The 24,295-nt window shown below is 46.3% G+C and overlaps 1 protein-coding gene across 6 annotated transcripts; it reads right to left on the bottom strand.

Moving 5' to 3' along the window:
• Positions 1-268: 268 nt before the first annotated feature.
• Positions 269-14,510, bottom strand: ZNF16 (zinc finger protein 16). Of its 6 annotated transcripts, none has more exons than XM_038555894.1 (3): positions 14,388-14,510; positions 11,595-11,799; positions 269-3,638 (listed from the first exon to the last, which is right to left on the bottom strand). In XM_038555894.1, exons 2-3 carry the CDS (start codon positions 11,788-11,790, stop codon positions 1,792-1,794), a joined length of 2,043 nt encoding a protein of 680 aa, XP_038411822.1. In that variant the 5' UTR covers positions 11,791-11,799; positions 14,388-14,510; the 3' UTR covers positions 269-1,791. The 6 variants fall into 6 exon arrangements, 3 of the variants coding, with proteins under 3 accessions (XP_038411822.1, XP_038411823.1, XP_038411824.1); XR_005368942.1 differs by lacking the exon at positions 269-3,638 and adding an exon at positions 6,420-6,822 and having other exon boundaries at positions 11,701-11,799; positions 14,388-14,427; XM_038555895.1 differs by lacking the exon at positions 11,595-11,799 and having other exon boundaries at positions 14,388-14,497.
• Positions 14,511-24,295: the final 9,785 nt, after the last annotated feature.

The raw sequence follows: 24,295 nt of genomic DNA on the forward strand, positions 1-24,295 counted from the left end.
CCCAGGGTTTTCACTTTCCCAAAACGGGAGCTTGGATGCTGAGGGAGCTATCTGGTGACCTATGTGGGTAGCTTGTACCTCCTCCTTCCACAGCTCTTAATGTGCACATTCCTAATTTACTACTCAGCTCTGCCTTCCTAACAAAACTGGCTATTCCTGGTGTCATCCCCCACTTCCCATCTTCACTGGTCAGTCTCTCATTTGCTTCAAGTTGTCAACTCAAAGGACATCTTGGGGAGGCCCCTGATAGCCTCATTTAAAAGACCCCTTCAAAACACCTGTACTTTATTTCTTGCTTTCTTTTGCTTAATAACAATCATAACCATTAGGCCATTTTCTCTACCCAATGGAATGTAAAATCCTCAGGACAGGCGTTTTTCTTTCTTGTTTCCTGCTGTGTCCCCAGCAAATGGCATGTAGTATGCATCAAACAAGTATTACTGGAGAAAAGGATGGACTCAGGCTGGACAAAGGGGAAAGTGAAGCCAGAGAGGGTTGCCTGACCGTAAGAAAGAAAAGGGAGGTCTACATGGGGCAGAAAGAGGAACAAATGAGCTGGAGGGTTAGCACAGCAATGCTATCAGCAAAACTGCAAATGTGGCAGTTTCTCATCTAGGGTGTTTCCTTGGGAAGGTGGGGCTGAAGCGGGGTGAGCAGTGATGGCTACTCTGATGGCCTCTCAGAGAAGGGGAGGCAGCCCAGTGTAACCCCAGCCTGACCTGTGCACCCTTGAGCCAACTGTCCCATACTTCCCTTCAAACCTCTCCTTCCTCATTTGTAATTGATGGCCTTGCTCCTACTTCCTTGAAAGAACAGAAGCCAAGCCCTTACCATCCTGCACACCCGACTACATCAGCTTAATGCCTTTCCTCCTGGAAAAACACAGGAGGGGCCTCTCCGTCCACTTACCCTAGGACACCCCCCAGATGAGACCTGCTGGCTGGCATCTAGGGGCCTTTCTAGTGGCAGATGTGTTGTTTCTGGGCCAACCCCCACAGCTCATGGAGAAAGGCACACTCTGGGAAACTGAGGGGTCAGTCCCCACCTACTACGGATGCTCACAGGTGCTCTATAAATGGTGATGAACGGGCCTGGGAGGTTGTGAGAACAGGAGGGGTATGCAGAGGGCAGGGCTCTGTGGGGCCAAGAACCAGGACCGTAAGGTGCAAAGCCAGAGGATGGGAAATAGCTGCATGTGTAATTGTGCAGCAGCCCTGAGTGGGACCATAAGGCATGACCTTAGACTCAGGTACAAAGGACAGGGGGCAGGAATCCTGCACCTAGTGGGTACATGGGAGGGACAAGAAAGAGTGAGGAACTGGTGGTAATGAGTACACACCATTTCTGGGGAAGGATGACTGCAATCAGACCTGAAAAACTCTCGACCTGATTTTTATGTAAGCAGAGTATCAATTATAACCATAGACACCAGAATTCACTCTTTATGAATAATTGCCAAAGAAAAGAGTTACTGTGGTTATTTCGAACCAAATGTCAGTTTACTTTTTTGGTTCTGTTTGATTATAGTAATAAACTCTATTCATGAATACGCAGCATCTATCATCTTTCCCCTCCTAACAATTGTGGGAGTCTGGTAACAAAATGTATAAGCAAAACAAACAAGAACCACGGGGTCATAGGAGGCAGGAGTGATGGTAGGGGAAGGAGGGTCTGGGCTTTGTGGACAGTGGGATGTGAGGGGGAGAGGGTAGCAAGAATCTAGCTTCAAGTCTGGAAGGTGAATGAAGCCAGGACATGGCCAGAGGAGTCAGAATGGAGCTGTATTCCATTTCACTCCCTGGTGTGGATCAGCTGGTGCTTGACCAACTTTGACCGCTGGCTGAAGGCTTTCCCACATGCAGAGCAGTCATAGGGCTTCACACCGGTGTGGATCCTCTGGTGCTGGATGAGGACTGAACGCTGACTGAAGGCCTTCCCGCACTCACTGCACTTATACGGCCTTTCACCAGTGTGGATTATCTGATGTTGAATAAGGTGTGAACTCTGGCTGAAGCCCTTACCACATTCTACACACGTGTACGGCTTTTCTCCAGTGTGAACTTTCTGGTGGTGAATGAGGTTTGAGCTTCGGTTGAAGGCTTTACCACACTGGCTACATTCATGGGGTTTCAATCCATTATGGATTCTCTGATGCTGAATGAGAGTTGAACTCTGGCTGAAGGTTTTTCCACATTCAGTACATTCGTAGGGTTTCTCTCCGGTGTGAACTCGCTGGTGAAGGATAAGGTTGGAGCTCCGACCAAATGTTTTTCCACATTCGCGACACTCATATGGCTTGTCACCTGTGTGCACACCCTGATGCTGAATGAGGGCTGAGCTGTGGCTGAAGGCCTTCCCACAGATGCTACATTCATACGGCTTCTCTCCTGTGTGGATTATCTGGTGCTTTCTGAGCACTGAGCTGTAACTAAAGGCTTTTCCACACACATTACATACATGAGGCTTTTCTCCAGTGTGAATTCTCCGATGCTGAATGAGGCTTGAACTCTGACTGAAGGCCTTCCCGCAGTCACTGCACTTATAGGGTTTCTCTCCAGTGTGAACCCTATGATGCTTAATGAGGTTGGAGACCCGGCTGAATGGTTTGCCACACTCATTACACTCATAAGGTCTCTCCCCAGTGTGAACTCTCTGATGCTTCCTCAGATGTGAGCTCTGGCTGAATGCTTTCCCACACTCATTACACTGAAAAGGCTTCTCACCAGTGTGAGTCCTGTGGTGTTTAATGAGATTTGAGCTCCGCCTAAAGGCCTTCCCACATTCGTTGCACACATACGGCTTCTCTCCAGAATGAATTCTTTGATGTTGGATGAGGTTTGAGCTCCGCCTGAAGGCCTTCCCACATTCACTGCACTCATAGGGCTTCTCACTCATGTGAGACTTCTGGTGCTTCTTAAGGCTTGAGTTCTGGCTGAAGGCTTTTCCGCATTCACTGCACACATAAGGCTTCTCTCCGCTGTGATTAATCTGATGCCTAATGAGGTTTGAGTGCACACTGAAGGTTTTCCTGCATTCACTGCACTGATAGGGTTTTTCACTCACATGAGACCTCTGATGATTTTTAAGGAATGAGTTCTGGCTGAAGGATTTTCCACATTCATTGCATACAAAGGACTTCTGTCCAGTATGGATTATCTGATGCTGAATAAGATCAGGGTTTCCTCTGAAGGTTTTCCCACAATCATTACATATGAGTGGGCTTTCAGCTATGTGATGCTCCTCATGGCTACCTAAGTCCATACTGTGCTGGAAGCTGTGGCCACACATGTCATACAGATGTGGCCTCTCTTCTGTAGGAATTCCCTGAGATGCCGTTGGGTTTGGGCTCAGACTGAAGCTTCTTACAAAGTCATCACAGCCCAGCTCTTTCTCTAAGGGGCTCCTAAGGAGCACTGCCATTGGAGTGAAGCCCCCCTTCTGGTAGAGTGACTGCACTCGTCTCTTACTGTCAGGGGCTCCCCAATCCCTCTCTAGTACATCATCACAGAGTTCTCCAAGCTCAGGCACCTGGGAAAAATCACTGGTATAGTTTTCTGATATTTCTTCCTGGGATTCCAAATCCTCAGAAACTTCTTTCTTCTGAAGAAATTCCTTGCTCTTAGTCCTGGTGTCCCAATCTGAAACGACAAACAAAGTCACTTGGAAGGAAACAGGAAAATACAGATGACACATCTGGGAATGAGTGACCCACCAGGGGTGGTAGTCCCTAAACTCAAGAGGACCAGGGAGGGGCTGGGAGGGCTTCGAGGGGACGAGGCAGCAGAGCCCTAAACTACAAGACTGACACTTGGGATCCCTGGGTGGCACAGCGGTTTAGCGCCTGCCTTTGGCCCAGGGCGTGATCCTGGAGACCCAGGATCGAATCCCACGTCAGGCTCCCGGTGCATGGAGCCTGCTTCTCCCTCTGCCTATGTCTCTGCCTCTCTCTCTCACTGTGTGCCTATCATAAATAAATAAAAATTAAAAAACAAAACAAAACAAAAAAAAAAAAAACAAGACTGACGCTTGCTTCCCTGACCCATGTCTCAGGAAATCACCACTCGTCTCCCTACTGGTTCAAACCAAAATCCCAGGTGCTTCTCAGCTGCACCTCCCCTCTCCCACTGCAGGTCATCAGCAAGTCCTGCCAGCTCTCCCTGGAGTGCCTCAAGTCCAAGTGCTCGCCACTCTCCCTGTACAACATTATACGCTTCATGCTGTATTGTTAATCACTGCGCCCTTTGGTCTTTCCCACTGTGTTTCTTGCGCCAGTAGTTTTCTTAGCACCAACTAATGGCATTCAGGCCTTGCCTCAGGAGTCACCAGTATGGAGAGGTGGGCTCTCTGCCGGCAGGTGCAGAGGGGCCTGTTCCCTTCAGAGAAGCAACAGATTCTGTCCTGTTCAACAGAGGAGGCTTCAGAGACTGCCCTGCCCTACCTAGGCAGCCCTTACCCCGCCCCCCCCAACCCTGCAATTCTGGCTGCTGCTAGCTGGACAATCTTTGCCCTGGTACAATGATGAAGCCACTGTGTCCATCTTTCTGAAGGCAGAAATGTGCACAAGGTTCGTCATCAGTCAGAAGGGCTGTCACCTCCCCCTCTCTCTTCACACCCGAAGGAACAAGGAAAACATCACTCCCCTGGATCTCACTTGAATGCAGATCTTAAGTCTCTGTCTCATTCAAATGGAGACACCCAGACCACTCTGCTGCAATCTTTCCCTGCCTGGATGCTGAGAAGCTTACCTGACCTTGTACCTACCCCTCCTGTCCAGAGACATCCTAGCGACATCAGAGTATTTCACCTTTCGCCCAGGCCCTTCCTGAGCTCACCTGCACCCCTGCTCTTGTTCCCTGAGCACGATGGATACACTTACCTTAAGATCTACCCCACTTGGAACTCTCCCCAGATGGTCCTCATGCTCCTTCTTCTTTTTTTTTTTTTTTTTTTTTTTTTTTAAGATTTACTGATTTTGGGGTAGGGGACAAGGGAGGGGCAGGAGGAGAAAGAAACTTAAAGCGGACTCTGCGCTGAGCACAGAGATGTACACGAAACTTGATCTCAGGACCCTGAGATCATGACCTGAGCTGAAATCAAGAGTCGGACACTTAACCAACTGTGCCACCCAGACGCCCCTCCCTCCTTCACCTCTTCCTGGTTTCTGGCCAAACACACTTCACTGGAGAGACTTTCTCTGATCACCTCCCCTTCTTGCTGTCTCCTGTGCAGCCTGGCTGCTCCCTGACAGGGCTCCATGTCCTGAGAATGGCCACAGTCATTGGTGCAGAGTAAGTGGGTGGACATCCCTCCCCGTGATTCCTTGGACTCGCTGTCCTCTAACCTGTCCCTCAGTCCACGCTAACATTGCCTCTCCCCTCCTGGGAGTTCTAGGACCTAACAAAACAGCACTGCGTCCTTGCCTGTTCTGGATACTTCTGTTCCCTCTGGAGCCACCAGAATGATGTCAATGCAGACCTGGCATGGCCTCACACTCAGCCTATCTGCCTGCCATGCCCACACATGTGGAAGCCCCTGCACACTTCTTGCCCTTTGAATGGAGTTTGTGTCAGACTCTCCTTGGAACTCAGCCATGTGCCTGGCACAACATATGGGGACTGTGCTTTACCCTCCTGCTGACTCTCAGGTAGGCCCATCATCACATGCTGCACATGGGCTGACCCTGTTCTTCTGTGAGCCTCAGAGCTCCCCAGGTCAGGAGCCCTGGCTCTGGGGTGTCTAGGAAATGTCCACATGATGCTGGGCTGTTAGGAGTAATGAGGGAAGAGTTCACTGAGGACTGCAGGGACAGACAGGAAGGCTGCTATGGGAAACAAGGGTATGGACAGGATGGCCCAAAGCACACTATGCCCCCCACTGCTCCCAGTGACTGACCCAGCGACCCTCTCACCCTCCTTTGGCTGCATATGGAGTAGGGACCAGAAGGCGATGCATGGGAGTTTCTATTTTTCTACACCCTGAAAACACTTGTTACATATTTAAGTATTACAACCACTTTAGTGGGTGTGAAGTGGTATTTTCATTGTGGTTTTGATTTGCTTTTCTCAAAAGACTACTGAAGCTAAGTAGTTTTTCATGTGATTGTTGGTCATTTGCCTATTTTCTTTTGAAAAGTGTTTCCTCAAGTCCTTTGCTATCTTAAAATTGGGTTGCCTTTTATTGTGGAGTTCTTTATATATCCTGGATACTAGACTGTTACCAGAAACACAATTTGCAAAGGTTTCCTTCCATTCAATAGGATGTCTTTTTACTTTCTTGATAAGGTCTCTTGATACTCAAAAGTTTTAATTGTGATAAAGTCCCACTTACCACCCATCTTTTTCTCTTATTGTTCATGCTTTCAGTGTCATATCTAAGAATCCATCGCCAAACCCAAGGTTATAAAAATTTACATCTAAGAGTTTTATGATTTCAGTTCTTTATTTAGGTTGTTGGGCCATTTTGAATTAATTTTTGGTGTGAAGTAGTGGCCCCAGTTTATTCTTTTGCACACGGATATCCACTTGTCCCAGCATCATCTGTTGAAGACTTATCTTTCTCACTGAACGGTCTTGAGATCCATGTTGCCAATCGATTTGTCACAGATGTCTGGGTTTATTTCTAGACTCTCAATTATCATCCAATGATCTGTATGTTTAGCTTTATGTCAGTACAAAACAAAAAATTTTTATTATTGACACTTTGTAGTAACTTTTGAAACTGGTATGAGTCCTCTTTGTTCTTCATTTTCAAGCTTGTTTTGACTGTTTAGTTGTAATTCTTTATGAATTTGAGGGCTAAGTTTTCAATTCCTGCAAAAAAAAGCTGTTGGAATTTTTTAAAAATGATTTTATTTATTTGTTCATGAGAGACACACAGAGCAAGGCAGAGACATAGGCAGAGGGAGAAGCAGGCTACATGCAGGGAGCCCGATGCAGGATTTGATCCCAGAACCTGGGATCACCACCTAAGCGAAAGGCAGATGCTCAACAACTGAGTCACTCAGGTGCCCCTGCTGCTGGAATTTTGATATGATTTGTATTGAATTTTTAGATTGCTCTGGATAGCACAGACATTTCTAACATTATTACGTCCAATCCATGGACTTGACATCTTTCCAATTGTTTAGGTACTTGCTAATTTCTTTTGTCATGGCTTTGTAATTCTCAGCAAACAAGCTTTCACTTCCTTGGTTAAATTTATTCATAGATACTTTTTTTCTTTTTTAAAGATTTTATTTACTTGAGAAAGGGAGGGAGAGAAAGGGATGAGGGAGGGGCAGAAGGAGAAGCAGACTCTTCACTGAGCAGGGAGCTTGATGTAGAGGTAGATCCCAGCACCCTGAGATCATGACCTAAGCTGAAGGCAGTTGCTTAATGGACTGAGCCACCCAGGTGCCACTATTTTTTTTCTTTTGATGCTATTTAAGTGAAGCTTCCTCAATTTCATTTTCAGATTAGTCATTGCCGGTACATAGAAACAACTGATTTTGTGTGTTGATTTGTACCCTGAAACTTGGCTGAAATTTATTAGTTCTTCTACTTTTTAATGGATTCTGATAGTCTACATATGGGATCATGTCCTTTTGAAACAGAGATAGTTTCTATCTTCCTTCTCCATCTGAACGTCTTTTCTTTTTCTTCGCTGATTGGTCTGGTTAGAACTTCCAGTACAATGTTGAATAGTAATGGTAAACAGGTATACCTTCCTGATCACTAGGATTTTCATCTTTCACTATTGTATATAATGCTAGCTGCGGGTTCTTCATGAATGCCCTTCATCATGTTAAGGAGGTTAGCTTATATTGAATTTTCTGAGTGGTTCTTTTTTTTTTTTTGAATTATCACAAAGGGTGTTTGATTTTGTCAAATACTTTTTCTGCATCAATTGAGATGATTATGGATGGTATTAATGAGATGATTATGGGTTTTTTCCTTCATTCTCTTAGTGTGACTGGTTTTGTTACGCTGAACCTTTGTGTTCTGGATTACATCCCACGTGTATTTTATTCTTTAGTCACTTTGGTAATTTTTGTTTTCAGGAATTTCATCTAAATTATTTGTCAATGCACAGCTGTTAACAGTCTTCTATTTATTTATTTGTTTATTTATTTATTTATTTATGACAGAGAGAGAGAGGCAGAGACACAGGCAGAGGGAGAAGCAGGCTCCATGCTGGGAGCCTGACGTGGGACTTGATCCCGGGACTCCAGGATTGTGCCCTGGGCCAAAGGCAGGCGCTAAACCACTAAGCCACCCAGGGATCCCCCAACAGTCTTCTCTTAAACTCCTGTTTACTTTTGTAAGATCAGTAATAATGTCCACTTCTGAGTTTTATTATTTATGTCTTCAAAGGTTTGTCGATTTTATATTTCCTAAAAAACAACTTTTGATTTTGATTCTCTAAAGTTCTACCTTCTATTTCATTTATCTCTCCTTTAATGTTTTTTTTTTAATTTTTTAAAATTTTTATTTATTTATCATAGTTACAGAGAGAGAGAGGCAGAGACACAGGCAGAGGGAGAAGCAGGCTCCATGCACCGGGAGCCCGATGTGGGATTCGATCCCGGGTCTCCGGGATCGCGCCCTGGGCCAAAGGCAGGTGCCAAACCGCTGCGCCACCCAGGGATCCCTCCTTTATTGTTTTTTATTCCCTTCCGTTTGCTTTGGGTTTAGTTTACTCTTTACGTAGTTCCTTAAGATGTAGTTAAGTTACTGATTTAAGATCTTTCTTTCTTTTTAATGTATCCATTTACTGCTATAGATTTCCCTTTCAGCACTGCCCTTACATACTGGAAGTTTTTGTTTGTTTTCATTTGTCTGCAGGTGTTTTCAAATTTCCCTTGTGATTTTTTCTTGACCCACAGGTTAACAGATTTTTATTTTTTTATTTTTAAATTTTTAAAAAGTTTTATTTATTTATTCATGATAGACAGAGAGAGAGATAGAGAGGCAGAGGGAGAAACAGGCTCCATGCCGGGAGCCCAATGTGGGACTCGATCCTGGGACTCCAGGATCGCGCCCCGGGCCAAAGGCAGGCACCAAACCACTGAGCTTTGTAATTTACCCAAAAGCATATTTTTAAATTTCTACACATTTGTGAATGTTTCACTTTTCAGGCTGTGGTTGGCTGAAGATAATATGTTACATGATTCCAACTGTTTTTATATTGAGATTTGTTTTGTGGCCTAACAGGTCTACGTTGGAGAATGTCCAGGTACACTTAAGAAGAATATGTACTCCTTTGGTGAAATTTATGTATATACATGTCTATTAGGTCTAATTGATTTATAGTATTGTTCAACTTCCCTACCTTTGTTTTTTTTTTTTAAAGATTTTATTTATTCATGAGAGACACACAGAGAGAGGCAGAGACACAGAGACAGGGAGAAGAGGGCTCCCTGCAGACAGCCCGATTCAGTACTCGATCCTCAGATCCTGGGATCACACCCTGAGCTGACAACAGACACCCAACTGCTGAGCCACCCAGGTGTCCCTCCTTACAATGTTTTTGAACCCATGCTTTTCTGCCCTAAGTTTTGAGTTAGGCAAAACAGAAACAAGTGCTTTGCATCAACCCTTTATCCAATCCCCCACAGGTTAGGACAAACAAAATTATTTTTGAGTAAGGTCTTATCTGATCCCTTTGGAATGAGGGACCATGATCCCACACTGGTAACATAAGATGCTCATTTTAAGACTGCTACTGAGCCAGGGAGTGTTTGGGCACAAGCAAGTAAAAACACCACAAAGCTTTCCTACCATTTTTAAGTGGCCTTTTTTTCTTGATTTAGCATTCACCTGATTGCTGTAAACCTGTTTTCTAGATTTAGATTCCTGACAAAATTGGTGCTAGCAGTTTCTACTTTTTTTTTTTTTTTTAAGATTTTATTTATTTATTCATGAGAGACACACAGAAAGAGAGGCAGAGACACAGGCACAGGGAGAAGCAGGCTCCACGCAGGGAGCCCAACGTGGGATTCGATCCTGGGTCTCCAGGGTCACATCCTGGGCCAAAGGTGGCGTTAAACCACTGTGCCACCCAGGCTGCCCCCTTTTTGTTTGTTTTTAATGTTTATGTGGAGGACTTGGTATTTTGAGCTACGTACTCCAACATTCTGTTCCACAGTGGCTTTTTAAACAGGAGTTACCATCAACCTAGGTGTTGTTTTTGTTTTTCTTTTTAATGGAAGAGGGCCTGGCCTCCCCCACCATTCTCTGCCCAGCATACCCTTAACCCTTTGGTTCACATTCTGCCTCTGTCTGGGGTGGTCATCAGCAGGCCTGCCTCTCAGGGCCACTTCTTGGGACCTCATCATGTCTCTCATCCCCTAATACTCTCCTGCTCCAACATACCCAGGACTGCCTTGTACCATCTCTGCTGTTGAAGGAGGACATCAAGAGGATGTGACCACTGGTTGACTCATGAGCTGGATCCAGGTGACCGGGTTCCTCATCCTTTCCCTGTCCTTGAACATACATTCTGCTTGCCTTCCCTGCTCCTAGAAGCTGCCCCAAGGACACAGCCTTGAGACAATGATGTGGTGCTGACACCATCTAGACAGTATATGTAACTAAATCCAGTTAAGGCCACTCTATCAACTTTTAAGATTTTGTAGGTGGGTGCTAGGGTTCATTCATATTGCAGCCTTCCAAGACAAGCCTCTTAAATAAGTTCCCTTGCTTATTAAACTGTCACCTACAGGGATACCTGGGTAGCTCAGTGGTTAAGTGTCTGCCTTTGGCTCCAGTCATGATCATGGGGTTCTGGGATTGAGTCCTGCAGCAGGCTCCCTGTGGGGAGCCTGCCTCCCCCTCTGCCTGTGTCTCTCATGAATAAATAAATAAAATCTAAAAAAAAAAAAAAAAAAAAAAAACAAAAAAAAAACCCTGTCACCTACCAACTTGGGTGTCCTGCCTTGTTCTTCAGACTCTCCTTTCCCTTTGTATACAAAGGCCAGTTTAAGTTATACCTGTAAAGTTCGCAAGGTTTGTGAACCTACACTGCCATTAGCCCAACCTTCCCTGGCCACAGAGTCTGACCAGGGTCTTCTGTCCAGATATCCTGATTATAAACCATAGGTCATGTAGTTAAGAGGGGCCTCCAGTAAAATAGCAGATCCCAGTGAGGGAGGCTTACACTGAGTGACCATCCTAATCACTGCTGATAGGGCCACAAAAAAGGCAAGCTAGTTGGGGGCCTCAGGAAAGGACAGTCTAGTAGAATTCCAAAGTGGAGGGGAGTGGTTAGGTAGTGTGAATATAGCCAGGAGGGAGCAGGATCACAGCCTGAGTTAGGGCAGTACCCTGAGTGCAGGGGACCACCATCAGCCTGGTGGCTGGGCTGGGCAGGCCTCAGCCAGTGACCCATTACATCACAGCTCTCTATGTCCAGTGGGGAAACCCAGTGTCCTGCCCAGGCACCAGGACAGCCTGGAGCCAGGCTCAATTCCTCTCTACTCTCTAGCCTAGGCCCTCAAGTCCATGGGGTAGCCCATCCCTCATAATGATATGGATGTCTCTTGGGGGTAAGCACAGGGTGATGCAGACAAAGTCCCTCCAGAATAAGGGCACCAGTGGGAAACTTGCTCCCAGTACCTGGCTGCTGATGGTGAGGGGGGGTGGTTCCTGGCTCAGTGTAGCCACAGCAGTGGGGATCACGGAGTGTAGATCCAGCATGGGTCACAGCAGGAGCATCACTCACACAGGCCTGGGCTGCAGGGATCCAAGGGGATGGTCCAGGAACTGAGGGCTCCATTTCTGCCTCTTCAGACCGAGCTCTGAGGCTAGGCATGGCTGGGACCTGGAGACCAGCAAGGATGCAGGTGAGTGTACCGAGGGGCTAGCTCCAGGGAGCCATACCTCCACCTGGCAGGGGTCTCTTCTACCCCTATAGTCTGAGACCTGACGTAGACCTGGTGCTGGGTCTCAGGGAAGAGGTAAAATGGTGATCTCAGGGCAAGGTGAGCAGTGTCCCATGGGTATCCTGGAACGGCCCAGGCCTGCCATGATAGGAGAACAGCCCCAGAGCCTACACCCACCACGCTGGGTCTACCTCTCATTCCTGACACAATGCCCTGAAGGTGGACCATCAGATCCATTCACAGTAGAGCCGCAACATGGTCATCAGGTGTCTGAGTCGTGCCCTCCTGGCAGTATCTATAGTAGGTATCCCTGTCTCTATCCCCGACCTGCCTTCCCACTTTAACAGTGGTTTCCTCCCAGGCTCCTCTTTATCTCTTCGTGCTGGTTCACCAGGGCTTACTTTTAAACCTACACCGATTTCCTTAGTTAAGGAAGGAATCAACAACCTTATCCTGTGACGATTCCCAAACTTGGGCTCATCTCCAGCTCTAAATCTTCCTTCTGAGGAGATACAATTCTCCCACTGATACGATGAGTGCCCCTATGGACCAAGAGTATTTCCCCCACCTCTCCCTGCCCTGTGTCTGCAAATGCACCATGCCCTGCTCAATGGCCCACCTGTATTGTGGCAATGTCCCTTGGCCCCTTATCACGCTGCACCACTGACAGGTGACGATCACCTCTTTGTCTTTCAAGGGTGGGGAAGACAAGTAGGAAAGGCTGGAAGAAGCCCACAGTGGACGGTGCCTGCCTCCTGGGTAGTGTGTAGAAGCCCTGACAGTTGGTTTTGGCTTTCTGTAATCCAAGTGCCTGAATTAAGCTCTGATTGCTGAAGCATGCACTGCAAGCAGGCATCCATGTCAAAGATGGAATAAATGCCAGCCACTGGACTCCCTAAAGAGCCAGGCCACCTCCCCTGATTGAGCCTCCTTTGTTGATTCTGATTACTGGCCATTTGGTCCACTTGTTATTTTTCTTTTTCTGTACTTGAAATTCCCACTCTTATTTTATTTTATTAAGTACTTTTATTTGAGAGAGAGAGAGAGAGAGAGAGAGAGAGAGAGAGAGGGGGGCGGAGTGTGAGTGCGCACCAGTGGGGTAAACGGCAGAGGGAGAGAGAAGCAGACTCCCTGTTGAGCAGGGAGCCTGAGTCAGGACTCAATCCCAGGACCCTGAGGTCATGACCCGAGCTGAAGTCAGACACTTAACCAAATAAGCCACCCAGGTGCCACTCTACTCTGTTCTAAATTCACCAATAAAGAGTGAGCCCATGAAACCCTAGGTCTCCACCCTTGACCCCAATAAAAGCAGAAGCCCAGGCCACTGCACCTGTCTTTCTCATTACCGGAAACCTCCCTTGTGGCCCCAGGTGTGCTAATTTGCAGGCCCTCTAAGTAATAAACCTTTCTTTTTTGAAAACTTCCTAACGGTTGTCACTGAAGAGCATTCTGAAATCACAGTAAGAACCACAAGGGATGGTCCACTCAAATCCTTGGTTTTTGACAGGCTGAGACCAGGATAAAACAGGAGGGAGCAAGGAAGCAGTACCCTGCGGCAGGCAGGCATTTAAACAAGGCCCAGGGAAGGGGGTTTAGGCAATGCCTGGTTAGAAATTTGGAGAACATGAGGTAAAGGTGTGGACCGACCTCAAAAGCAGGGTCGTGGGGTACAGACGAGGCCGTAGCTGCTTGACGGTGGCACAGGGGCCACGTTTCTGTATCAGGACAAACAAACCGGTGCTCCCTGGAATGGTGCGGACAATCGTCAAAGCAAGGAGAGCGCGGACTAAAGTGCCTGGCCGGTAGCAGCAGGACAGAGCAGGGGTTGCTTCCGCGGGCCGGGGGTCTTCACCACACAAATGAACATTTGCAATATTCACTCGCTTTATTTTAAAATTCTTGAAATCATCCTCACCGTCACTGAATGAGGGCACAGTCACGTGGCTCAAGATTCAAAGGCAAAGAAGGACTTCTGGAGAAACACTCCCAGCCAGCGGCTCAGCTCCCCTCCCCAGCGGCTGATGTGCCCTTCCCGAACGTTCTACACTCCTCTCACGTCTCGTTTTTCTCATTCAGTAAATGTGGGGCCACGTCCGGGACACAGACCGAACCTGCGGTAACCTGAACGCCTTGGACCTCCGTGTGCAGCTGCGAAGCCCTCCAACCCGGGCATACGGCACAGTCGGCGGCGGGGACCCCGCAGAGGGAGTTCCGGCGTGGCCCGTGTCATTACCGGAACCGTTGCCGACGCGGACGCAAGGTTCCCGCGCAAGCCCTGGGGCCTCGGGGACTGGGGCGGTCGGCCGGAAGGCGCGCGCCCCGCGGCCTCCGGGAGCCGGTTCCCCCGCCTGAGACTCCGCGCGCTGGGCGGGCCGAGGGGCGAGGCCGGCGCCGCTCCGCCCGCACGGGGACCCCGCCGGCCCGACCGCCCCGCGACGAGGGCCCGCTGCGCCCCACCCCGGCCGCCACATGCCGCCCCCGCCCCCTGCCCCCGCCGCCCTGCCCAGGCCCCGGGGCCGGCACCCACCGCGGGGCGTCCGTGTCACGGCTTCCCGTCCGCGGGTCCTACCCGCCCGTGGGTCGCTCCGGTCGCCGCGCGCCGCCGTAGGACTGCCGGCTCGGCCCAGAGGCTGGGCCGGAAATCCCTCCCCCGACTTCCGGGCGGCGGCGGCGCTCTAGGCGGCGGCGGCCCGGAGACTCGGTGGCCCCGCCGGCGGCCGGCGCGAGCGCGGGCTCCCGGGCTTCCCCGAGGTCGGAGTGGCGGCCCGCGCGGTGCTCGCCGCCAGTGTGGAGCCGGGGCGGGGCCCTGAGCCGCCGGGCGGGCGGGACACGCGGAGTCCCTAAGGAGACGCCACGCTCCGTGCGGCTGCCCGGGGCACACTGAGCCCGAGGACTGCAGGCGCCGGCAGGTGCATTCGGCGGGAAGAAGGTCAAAATTAGAAATCTGTAATGAAAAGTTCGCAAAAAATTCTTAAATATTGGAATTTACGAACATTGCCTACATAATCTTTTTTTTTTCTTTTTCCTACGTAATCTTTTAATAAAAAGTGATAGTAGCTGGAAAAGGACAGACTGCTTATCAAGCAATGAAAAGCAAAAGACTTCATTCTCGCGCCTATGGAAGCCAGTGTGAAGTGGAAAATATACGAAATTCAAAATTTACGGAATATTTTTCAGAGAAAAAAATATCCATAAAACAAAGGAAAATTCCGGCTTTTTAATGCTTGTGGGCCCTGTAGGGGCTCTCAGGGAAGCTACACTTTAACATTTATCAGAGTCCAAGCGCGGGCTCAGTCTCTCCTGAGAACACGTTCTACATCCGGGAGTAACGGGCCAGCGGGGAGAGACCAGGAAAGCCGCTGCTTGACCAGCCTTTTCAAATCCCAGAGATACGCGCGCATGAGCAGACCACCCGGTTTGTCTTAAACATCAGCTAGAAGGTATTCAAAGGCGACACCAAGAAGTCTAAGTTCCCTGGTCAGTTTTGTATAAAAGTGCCCAGTGCCAGCTGATTCAGGTCCCTCGCACTCTAGAGAGCTTGATTTCTGTTCTCACCTTCACTTAATAAACTATCACTTCCCCCTTTTGTGTCTTAAAAAAATACATTCTTCCGCTCCCGGAGACAACTCTACAACCCTGTAACATTCGCTTCATTTATTAATAACCTAAAAGGGAGGAATCCAAACATAAAGAGAAGAGTAAAACAGAAACCTCCCTGGTTCCCTGAAGGTTAAGGTCATACAGTTCTACATCTACTAAAAGCTTAAAATAACCGCTGTAACTCTCTGAAAGGTCTTTTGTCTAATGCTTTGTAACTCATGTTAAAAAGAACGTATATAATCCTGTACCAAATGTTCCTCCTCCTCTCCCAGCACTCTCTGTTGTTGTTAAGTAGGCTCCGCACCCAATGTGGGGCAGAGCATTCTCTTCTTTTTTTTTTTAATTTTTATTTATTTATGATAGTTACAGAGAGAGAGAGAGGCAGAGACACAGGCAGAGGGAGAAGCAGGCTCCATGCACCGGGAGCCCGACGTGGGACTCGATCCCGGGTCTCCAGGATCGCGCCCTGGGCCAAAGGCAGGCGCCAAACCGCTGCGCCACCCAGGGATCCCTCTTCTTTATAAATATTCTGTATTGGAGCAGCTATCCTAACCAGGGCTCAAAGAAAACTCTCTTTAAGAGATTCTAAAAGTTTGGTTAATATTGCATCAATAATATAAATATATCGCTCTAACTACTTTTTCATTGTTAAAGAAGACAAAAGGGTGTATCTTCAGATGTTAGAAAAAGGAAAATACATTTCTCTGCACCAGCAATAACCAACAAGATAATGTAAGAGAAAATGAAATATACTCCATGATAGCAGCACAAGCTATAAAATGCTGTGTAATTAATAAAGAGCGCTCAAAACCTCTGTGGAGAACACTTTGAAACTCTAGTAAAGGACAAAGAAGATAATCTTAGTAAATAGAAAGATATTTCTTGCTCTTGGATAGGGCAACTTAATATTTCAAAGATATAAATTTCCCTCCAATTTAACCTATAAATCTACTGCAACCTAGTCAAAGTTTTACTTGGTTAGGAGGAAACTCAAACTGTGTGTGGAAAAAGAAAAATCATAGAATAGCCAAATCAACCTAAGAAGGAAAGGGAAGGATGTGCTATTACTATTGACAGGAGAATTGACAGCAGGAGCGGGACAGCAGAGAGATCAGTGTCAGACTTTTGTGGAGGTAGAAAATTAATAGATGATAAATATGGCACGACAATCAATGGCAAAATAGTGGGTTCTTTAATAGAAGGTATTGGGAAAGTGAGCTCACTCAATGGAGAAAACCAGAACTAGATCTCTACTTAACACACAAAATGTCGTCTCTAAATGAGCTTAAGATCCGATACGGATAGAGATGAGGTTAGCAGGAAATAACACAGGAAATAGATTTGAGACGCTCTGCTGACTACCCATGAGAGAAAAGGCAAATTATATGTCAGTGAGACCCGGCTTCATGCTGCTGGCCTGGAGAAGTTAGAAGCCTGGATAACACATGCGTTAGCACTGGAGGTTCAAATATTTTTCTCTCATGTAAAATCCTCAGTTTGTATGACAGGTTCCTTAGGCAGCCATCAGGGGTCCAGGTGCCGCCTGCCCCCAGGGTGTTTTGCTGGCTGGCTCGAGGGAGAAGAGAACGGACACCAGGGATAATGACCTGCTTCTGCCATAGTCTTTGTATATGGTCACCTGCTGCCCCAGGATGCAGTCCCTGATCAGGAGGACAATCCAAAGTCAAAGTCCTGCGCAGTCCTGAATGCAGCTCAGTCGAGTCCCTCTGGACAAGGGGCAGCCTCTCCATCAGGTCCTATCAGTGAAGGACAGGTCGTGTGCCCACACCCCCCAACCTGGAGTGTGGAGAGGTGGAGAATGGGAGACACACAGCAGCATTCAAGCTCTGCTTAGCCGTGTCCATGCGGTTACTTAAATAAAATTGTGCAGCACTGGATGTCAAGTTTTCACACGCTTGTAAGCAAGCTTTGCAGTCATCTCTGTTCACGGTCTGCCGAATCCTCCCACGAGCATCTCAGCATGAATGCTGGAGACTGTCTCCCTGGCAGGGAAGGGAGCTCTGGGCCAGCACTCGGGCACTCGGACTCAGCTCTTGGATTTGCTCCCTGGGTCTCAGGCCTCATCAGGTCTGACTTGGCTCTGTGTGTGTGTGTGTGTTCGTGTGTGTGTGTGTGTGTGTGTGCACGTTGTTGTCAGTATCTGCATGGCCACCTGCAAAGGAATGTAAGAGGCTGCCCTAGCTGCAGGGGTCTAGGTTTGCAGAGGCTTCCTGATTGATAGGTGCCTCCCTGGGTCAGCTTCTTACATACACATTCAGCTCCATGTGCAAAGGCCCCATCTAGTCATGGGTTTAATCCTAAGGATTCTTTTCTATTTGTTGGCCTCTTGTTTGCTCACCATCCTTCTCTCTCTCTCTCTCTCTCCAGTTGAAGTTGACTACGTTGAGGCCACTTGCACTATCATATATACCTCAAGTATTTGTAGAATGACCTTCCACAAATGAGACACAGGCCCACTCTCTATGGGCTGGGTTGTCTTCATGTCTATTGGATCTGTACGGTCACTTGGGCTCTGTGCTTAGAAGGACTAGCACTTAGTTTAATGTTGGACTGACCCCTGTTGCATAGTTATGACTCTGAGTGTTTGAGAGGAATGTGGGGCACAGACTTGGCTGCCTCTTCAGAACTTTGCTTTCTCAAAGCTGAACGTGGGGTTCAGAAGAGGTTGGTATTTTCAGCCATGTGGCACCTTCTTACCGGACTCATAGGTCACAGGCCCCAGGCAGAGGGAAACCTCCTTGTCCAGCTGTCATCTCCTCTATCTGCCTTCCTCTAGCCTAAGTCTCTCTAGCTGGGCTTTTCTGAAAGTGGCAAGAAGGTAACCAATACTCGCCAACATTCTGAACTATTTTCATCCATTTCCTCTAGGGCTATAGTTTTAGTCACATTCAATATAGTTCTAATACACCACAAACAAGAATCATATCAAATACTTTTTCATACATAGCAAGCACATTTCTATAGAATATGATAGATCATTGGTCCCATGCTCCACCCAGCCTTCTTCAATGGGCCTCAAGTTCTTGTTGGGAGTTGGAGGTATAGGCTGGTGGTTAGGAAGTTACTATCTCATGGTCATTGGGAGTTTCTCAGTTCAGCAGCTGGCCATCTTGTGTAGTGTCAACACATTTATCTTGGTGGTTTTTTTGTGTGTGTGACAGTTCAGATTGACTGAAAAATTATGTTTTTCATTAACTTTTCCATAAAAATATTCTATTCTAGACTAATTCATAAAATAGTGGCATTTTTACTATAATACATAATAGGCAGACTTCTAATAAGTTTATTGAAATTAAATTATATAATAAATTTAGAAAGAAAAGAAAGGGGGAAAAACTGAAACTAAAAATGGACCAAGGGATCTCTGGGTGGCGCAGCGGTTTGGCGCCTGCCTTTGGCCCAGGGCGCGATCCTGGAGACCCTGGATCGAATCCCACATCGGGCTCCCGGTGCATGGAGCCTGCTTCTCCCTCTGCCTGTGTCTCTGCCTCTCTCTCTCTCTCTCTCTGTGACTATCATAAATAAATAAAAATTTAAAAAAATGGACCAAAATAAACTGTTGTAAATTGCATTTCATATGACAAACTACATACTGAAGCCTGGAAATTTCTGTTAATCATTGATTGCAACAACAAAAACAAAAAGCCATAAAACCAGATAAAAGCAAAAAATGAGGGACTGCTGGGTGGCTCAGCAGTTGAGCTCCTGTCTTCAGCCCAAGGCATGATCCTGGAGTCCCGGGATCGAGTTCCACATCAAGCTCCCTGTGTGGAGCCTGCTTCTCTCTCTGCCTGTGTCTCTGACTCTCTCTCTGTGTGTCTCATGAATAAGTAAATAAAATCGTTAAAAATAAATAAACAAAAAATAAAAGCAAAAATGAGGAAGAAATCAAGGAGAGTCCAGCTAAAACTTTTTATGGATTGAACGTTTGCCTCCTGCCCTCTAGATCCATTGTTGAAGCCTTAAATTCCAATGTCATAGTATTTGGAGGTGGGACCTTTGGGAGATGATTAGGGTTAGATGAGGTCATGAGGATGGGGCCTCTATAATGGGACTAGTGCCTTTATAAGAAGAGGAAGAAAGACTAGAGTGCACTCTCTTCCTTTCTCTCTCTCCCCCTCCTTCTCTCTCTCTCTTTCCCACTACCTCCCTCCTCCCTCTCTCTTCCTGCCACCCAAAAGGCAATGAAAAGTTGTCAGGCTGCAAGCTGGGAAGAAGGCCTTCACTGGGGAACCAAACTGGCCAGCACCTTAGCCTTGAACTTCCCAGCATCCAGAATTGTGAGAAATAAATTTTGTTTTTTTTAAGCCAACTAGGTATGGCAACCCAAGCTGACTAATAATGATTTTGGTACCAAACGGTGGGGTGATGAATACCAAATACCCAAAAATGTGGAATTGGCTTTGGAACTTGGCAGTGGGAAGAGTTTTGCTAGAAATGTGGATGTTGAAGGTGATTCTGGTGAGAACTCAGAAAGATACTGGGAGAAATGTAGAGAAAGCTTCCATCTTCTTGGAGAATACATAAATAATCATGAGTATAATGTCAGTAGAAATATGAATGGTAGAGGCCATTCTGATGAGGTCTCACATGGGAACAAGGAACATGTCATTGAAAACTGGAGGGAAAAAAATTAAAGAAAAGGAAACTGGAGGGAAGGTGATTCTGGTTATACAGTGGCAAAGACCTTGGATGAATTGTGTTCATGTTCTAGTCTTTTGTGGAAGGTAGACCTTGTGAGCAATTAAACTGGATATTTGAAAAAAAAATAAAAAAATAAACTGGATATTTGGCTGAGGAGATTTCTTTTTTTTTTTAAAATCATTCTTTAAATATTTTACTTATAATTGGAAGAAAGACAGTCTCTTCAATAAATGGTGCTGGGAAAATTGGACATCCACATGCAGAAGAATGAAACTAGACCACTCTCTTTCACCATACACAAAGATAAACTCAAAATGGATGAAAGATCTAAATGTGAGACAAGATTCCATCAAAATCCTAGAGGAGAACACAGGCAACACCCTTTTTGAACTTGGCCACAGTAACTTCTTGCAAGATACATCCATGAAGGCAAAAGAAACAAAAGCAAACATGAACTATTGGGACTTCATCAAGATGAGAAGCTTCTGCACAGCAAAGGATACAGTCAACAAAACTAAAAGACAACCTACAGAATGGGAGAAGATATTTGCAAATGATGTATCAGATAAAGGGCTAGTTTCCAAGATCTATAAAGAACTTCTTAAACTCAACACCAAAGAAACAAACAATCCAATCATGAAATGGGCAAAAGACATGAAGAGAAATCTCACAGAGGAAGACATAGACATGGCCAACACGCACATGAGAAAATGCTCTGCATCACTTGCCATCAGGGAAATACAAAGCAAAACCACAATGAGATACCACCTCACACCAGTGAGAATGGGGAAAATTAACAAGGCAGGAAACAACAAATGTTGGAGAGGATGCGGAGAAAAGGGAACCCTCTTACACTGTTGGTGGGGATGTGAACTGGTGCAGCCACTCTGGAAAACTGTGTGGAGGTTCCTCAAAGAGTTAAAAATAGACCTGCCCTACGACCCAGCAATTGCACTGTTGGGGATTTACCCCAAAGATACAAATGCAATGAAACGCCGGGACACCTGCACCCCGATGTTTCTAGCAGCAATGTCCACAATAGCCAAAATGTGGAAGGAGCCTCGGTGTCCATCGAAAGATGAATGGATAAAGGAGATGTGGTTTATGTATACAATGGAATATTACTCAGCCATTAGAAACGACAAATACCCTCCATTTGCTTCGACGTGGATGGAACTGGAGGGTATTATGCTGAGTGAAGTAAGTCAATCAGAGAAGGACAAACGGCGTATGTTCTCATTCATTTGGGGAATATAAATAATAGTGAAAGGGAATATAAGGGAAGGGAGAAGAAATGTGTGGGAAATATCAGAAATGGAGACAGAACATAAAGACTCCTAACTCTGGGAAACGAACTAGGGGTGGTGGAAGGGGAGGAGGGCGGGGGGGGGGGGGGATGAATGGGTGACGGGCACTGAGGGGGGCACTTGACGGGATGAGTACCGGGTGTTATTCTGTATGTTGGTAAATTGAACACCAATAAAAAATTAATTTATTAAAAATATTTATTTATTTATGATTTTACTTATTTATTCGTGAGAGACACACAGAGAGAGGCAGAGACATAGGCAGAGGGAGAAGCAGGCTCCATGCAGGAAGCCTGATGTGGGACTCAATCCCGGGACTCCAGGATCATGCCTTGAGCCAAAGGCAGGTGCTTAACTGCTGAGCCACTCAGGCATCCCTAAATATTTTATTTTATTTAAATTAAATTTGCCAACGTATAGTATAACACCCAGTGCTCATCCCATCAAGTTCCCTCCTTAGTAGCTGAGGAGATCTCTAAGCAAAGTGTTGAAAGAGTGGCTTGGTTCCTCCCGACTTCTTGTAAAATGCAAGAAGGGAGAGATGAATTGAAGGAGGCATTGTTAAGTAAAAAGGAACCAGAAGTTTTTAAGAAATTGGTAAATTCCCAGCATGCAAAAATGAGAAAATGTGTTCAGAAGAAAGTACTAGGAATGTGGCTGGATTACTATTTGATAAAGAGATTATGAGACATGAGCAAAAACATTGCCAATTTGCATTGACTGGGACAGAGACTGGACAAATGAAGGGAGGCTGTTAGACTTCTAAGATCCTACAGGACTGAACCACAGAGCCTCTTGACTACAAATGTGCACTATTTTGCAAGACAAGGGAAGAATGACTCTAAAGGAGATACAAAAATCATCAAGGCTGCCTTCTCACTTTCAAAGGGACACCCATTGCCTCCATTTCAGCAGGAGGCCTAACAGTGGCTGCCTGGAGCTTTGGGGAGCCTATACAGAGCTTTCTGGAGCATTCAGGATGCCAGCCCACTTGGCAGAGCCACAGAGGGGATCCTGCTGGATCTGGAAGGCAGAGTCCTGAACCCATAAGGATTATTCTTAAGCCTTAGATCTAATGATATTTTCCATGCAAGGACAAGAATTTTGGGGAGCCATGGGGGGAATGCTATGGATTGGATGTTTGGTCCTCCAAGTTCATATGTTGGAACTATGACCTCTCTGTGTGATAGTATTTGGAAGTGGGAACCTTGGAAGATAATTTGGTTACATGAGATCATGAAGTTGGAACTTGTATGTTAGGACTGGTATCCGAAGAGGAGGAGGAGGAGGAGGGGGAGGAGGAGGAGGAGGAGGAAGAGGAAGAGGAAGAGGAAGAGGAAGAAGAAGAAGAAGAAGAAGAAGAAGAAGAAGAAGAAGAAGGAGAGGGGAGGATTAGCTTCTTCTTCTATCCTCCTCCGTCCTCCTCCGCCTCATCTCCTCCTCCCCTGCCCCTCTTCTCCTCCTTTTTCGTCATTGAGGAGGAGAGTATGCCTTGCTCTATCTCTCTCTCTCCATCTTTTCTCTCTCTCTCTCTCTCTCTGTCATGTGAAGACATGATGAGAAAGTAGCCATCTTCAAGTCAGGAAAAGGGCCCTCATCAAGAACTTGATCAGGGGATCCCTGGGTGGCGCAGCGGTTTGGCGCCTGCTTTTGGCTCCATGATCCTGGAGACCCTGGATCGAATCCCACATCGGGCTCCCGGTGCATGGAGCCTGCTTCTCCCTCTGCCTATGTCTCTACCTCTCTCTCTCTCTCTCTCTCTCTGTGTGTGACTATCATAAATAAATAAAAATTTAAAAAAATTAAGAAAAAAAAAAAAAAGAACTTGATCATGATGTCACCCTGATCCTGGACTTTCCAGCCTCTAGAACTGTGAGAAATAAGTATCTATTGTAAGTCACCCATCTATGGCATTTTGTTATAGCACTGAGCTGACTAAGACACTAATCAACTTTGCTTCAAATCTGGGCCTCATAAATTTGCCACATTTCACTGTCTTTTTCACAGACTAGAATATTCCATATGGCATAAGAGTCACCACATCTGAGTTCACCAGTCCTGAATTTTCTACATAAATGATAAGTCAGCCTTCTCAAGTTGGGAGAAGCCAATGAAATGATGAATATGTATGGAAATGCACAACAAAATTGATATATCTTTAACTATATTGACTAAGAAAAATTAGAAATATAAACGGGGATGTTGGGATGCCTGGGTGGCTCAGTGGTTGAGCGTCTGCCTTTGGCTCAGGGTGTGATCTTGGGGTCCTGGGATCGAGTCCTGCATCAAGCTCCCTGCATGGAGCCTGCTTCTCCATCTGCCCACGTCTCTGCCTCTCTCTATGTGTCTCTCATGAATAAATCTTTTTTTTTTAAAGAAATGAGAATATTACTTCCAATGTGACAGAAATAAAAAGGAATATAAGAGAGTGCTGTGAATAATTGTATGTCATCAAACTGGATAACCTAGATTAAATGGAAAAATTCCTAGAAACACAAAACTTACTAAGACTGAATCCTGAAGAAATAGAAAATGTGAATAGTCATAAAATAGGAGATAGAAACAATAACAAAAAAAAAGAGAGAAAGAAAAATCCCTGGACCTTATGGCTTTACTGATGAATTATGCCAAACATTGAAAGAAGCATTGACAACAATTCTTCTTAAACCTTCCAATACATTGAAGAGGAGGAAGCACATCTTAATTCATTCCATGAGGCCAGCATAGCCAATCTGGAAGGACTACATATAGCATGATTCCAAGTATAGGACATTCTGAAAAAGGCAAAATTATGTAAACAGTAAAAAGATCAGTGGTTTTCAGGGGGTAGAAAAGGGAGCAAATAGGTGGAGCACAGGAGATT

This window comes from Canis lupus, chromosome 13 (genome assembly GCF_011100685.1).
Source record: "Canis lupus familiaris isolate Mischka breed German Shepherd chromosome 13, alternate assembly UU_Cfam_GSD_1.0, whole genome shotgun sequence".
Taxonomy (NCBI): Eukaryota; Metazoa; Chordata; class Mammalia; order Carnivora; family Canidae; genus Canis; species Canis lupus.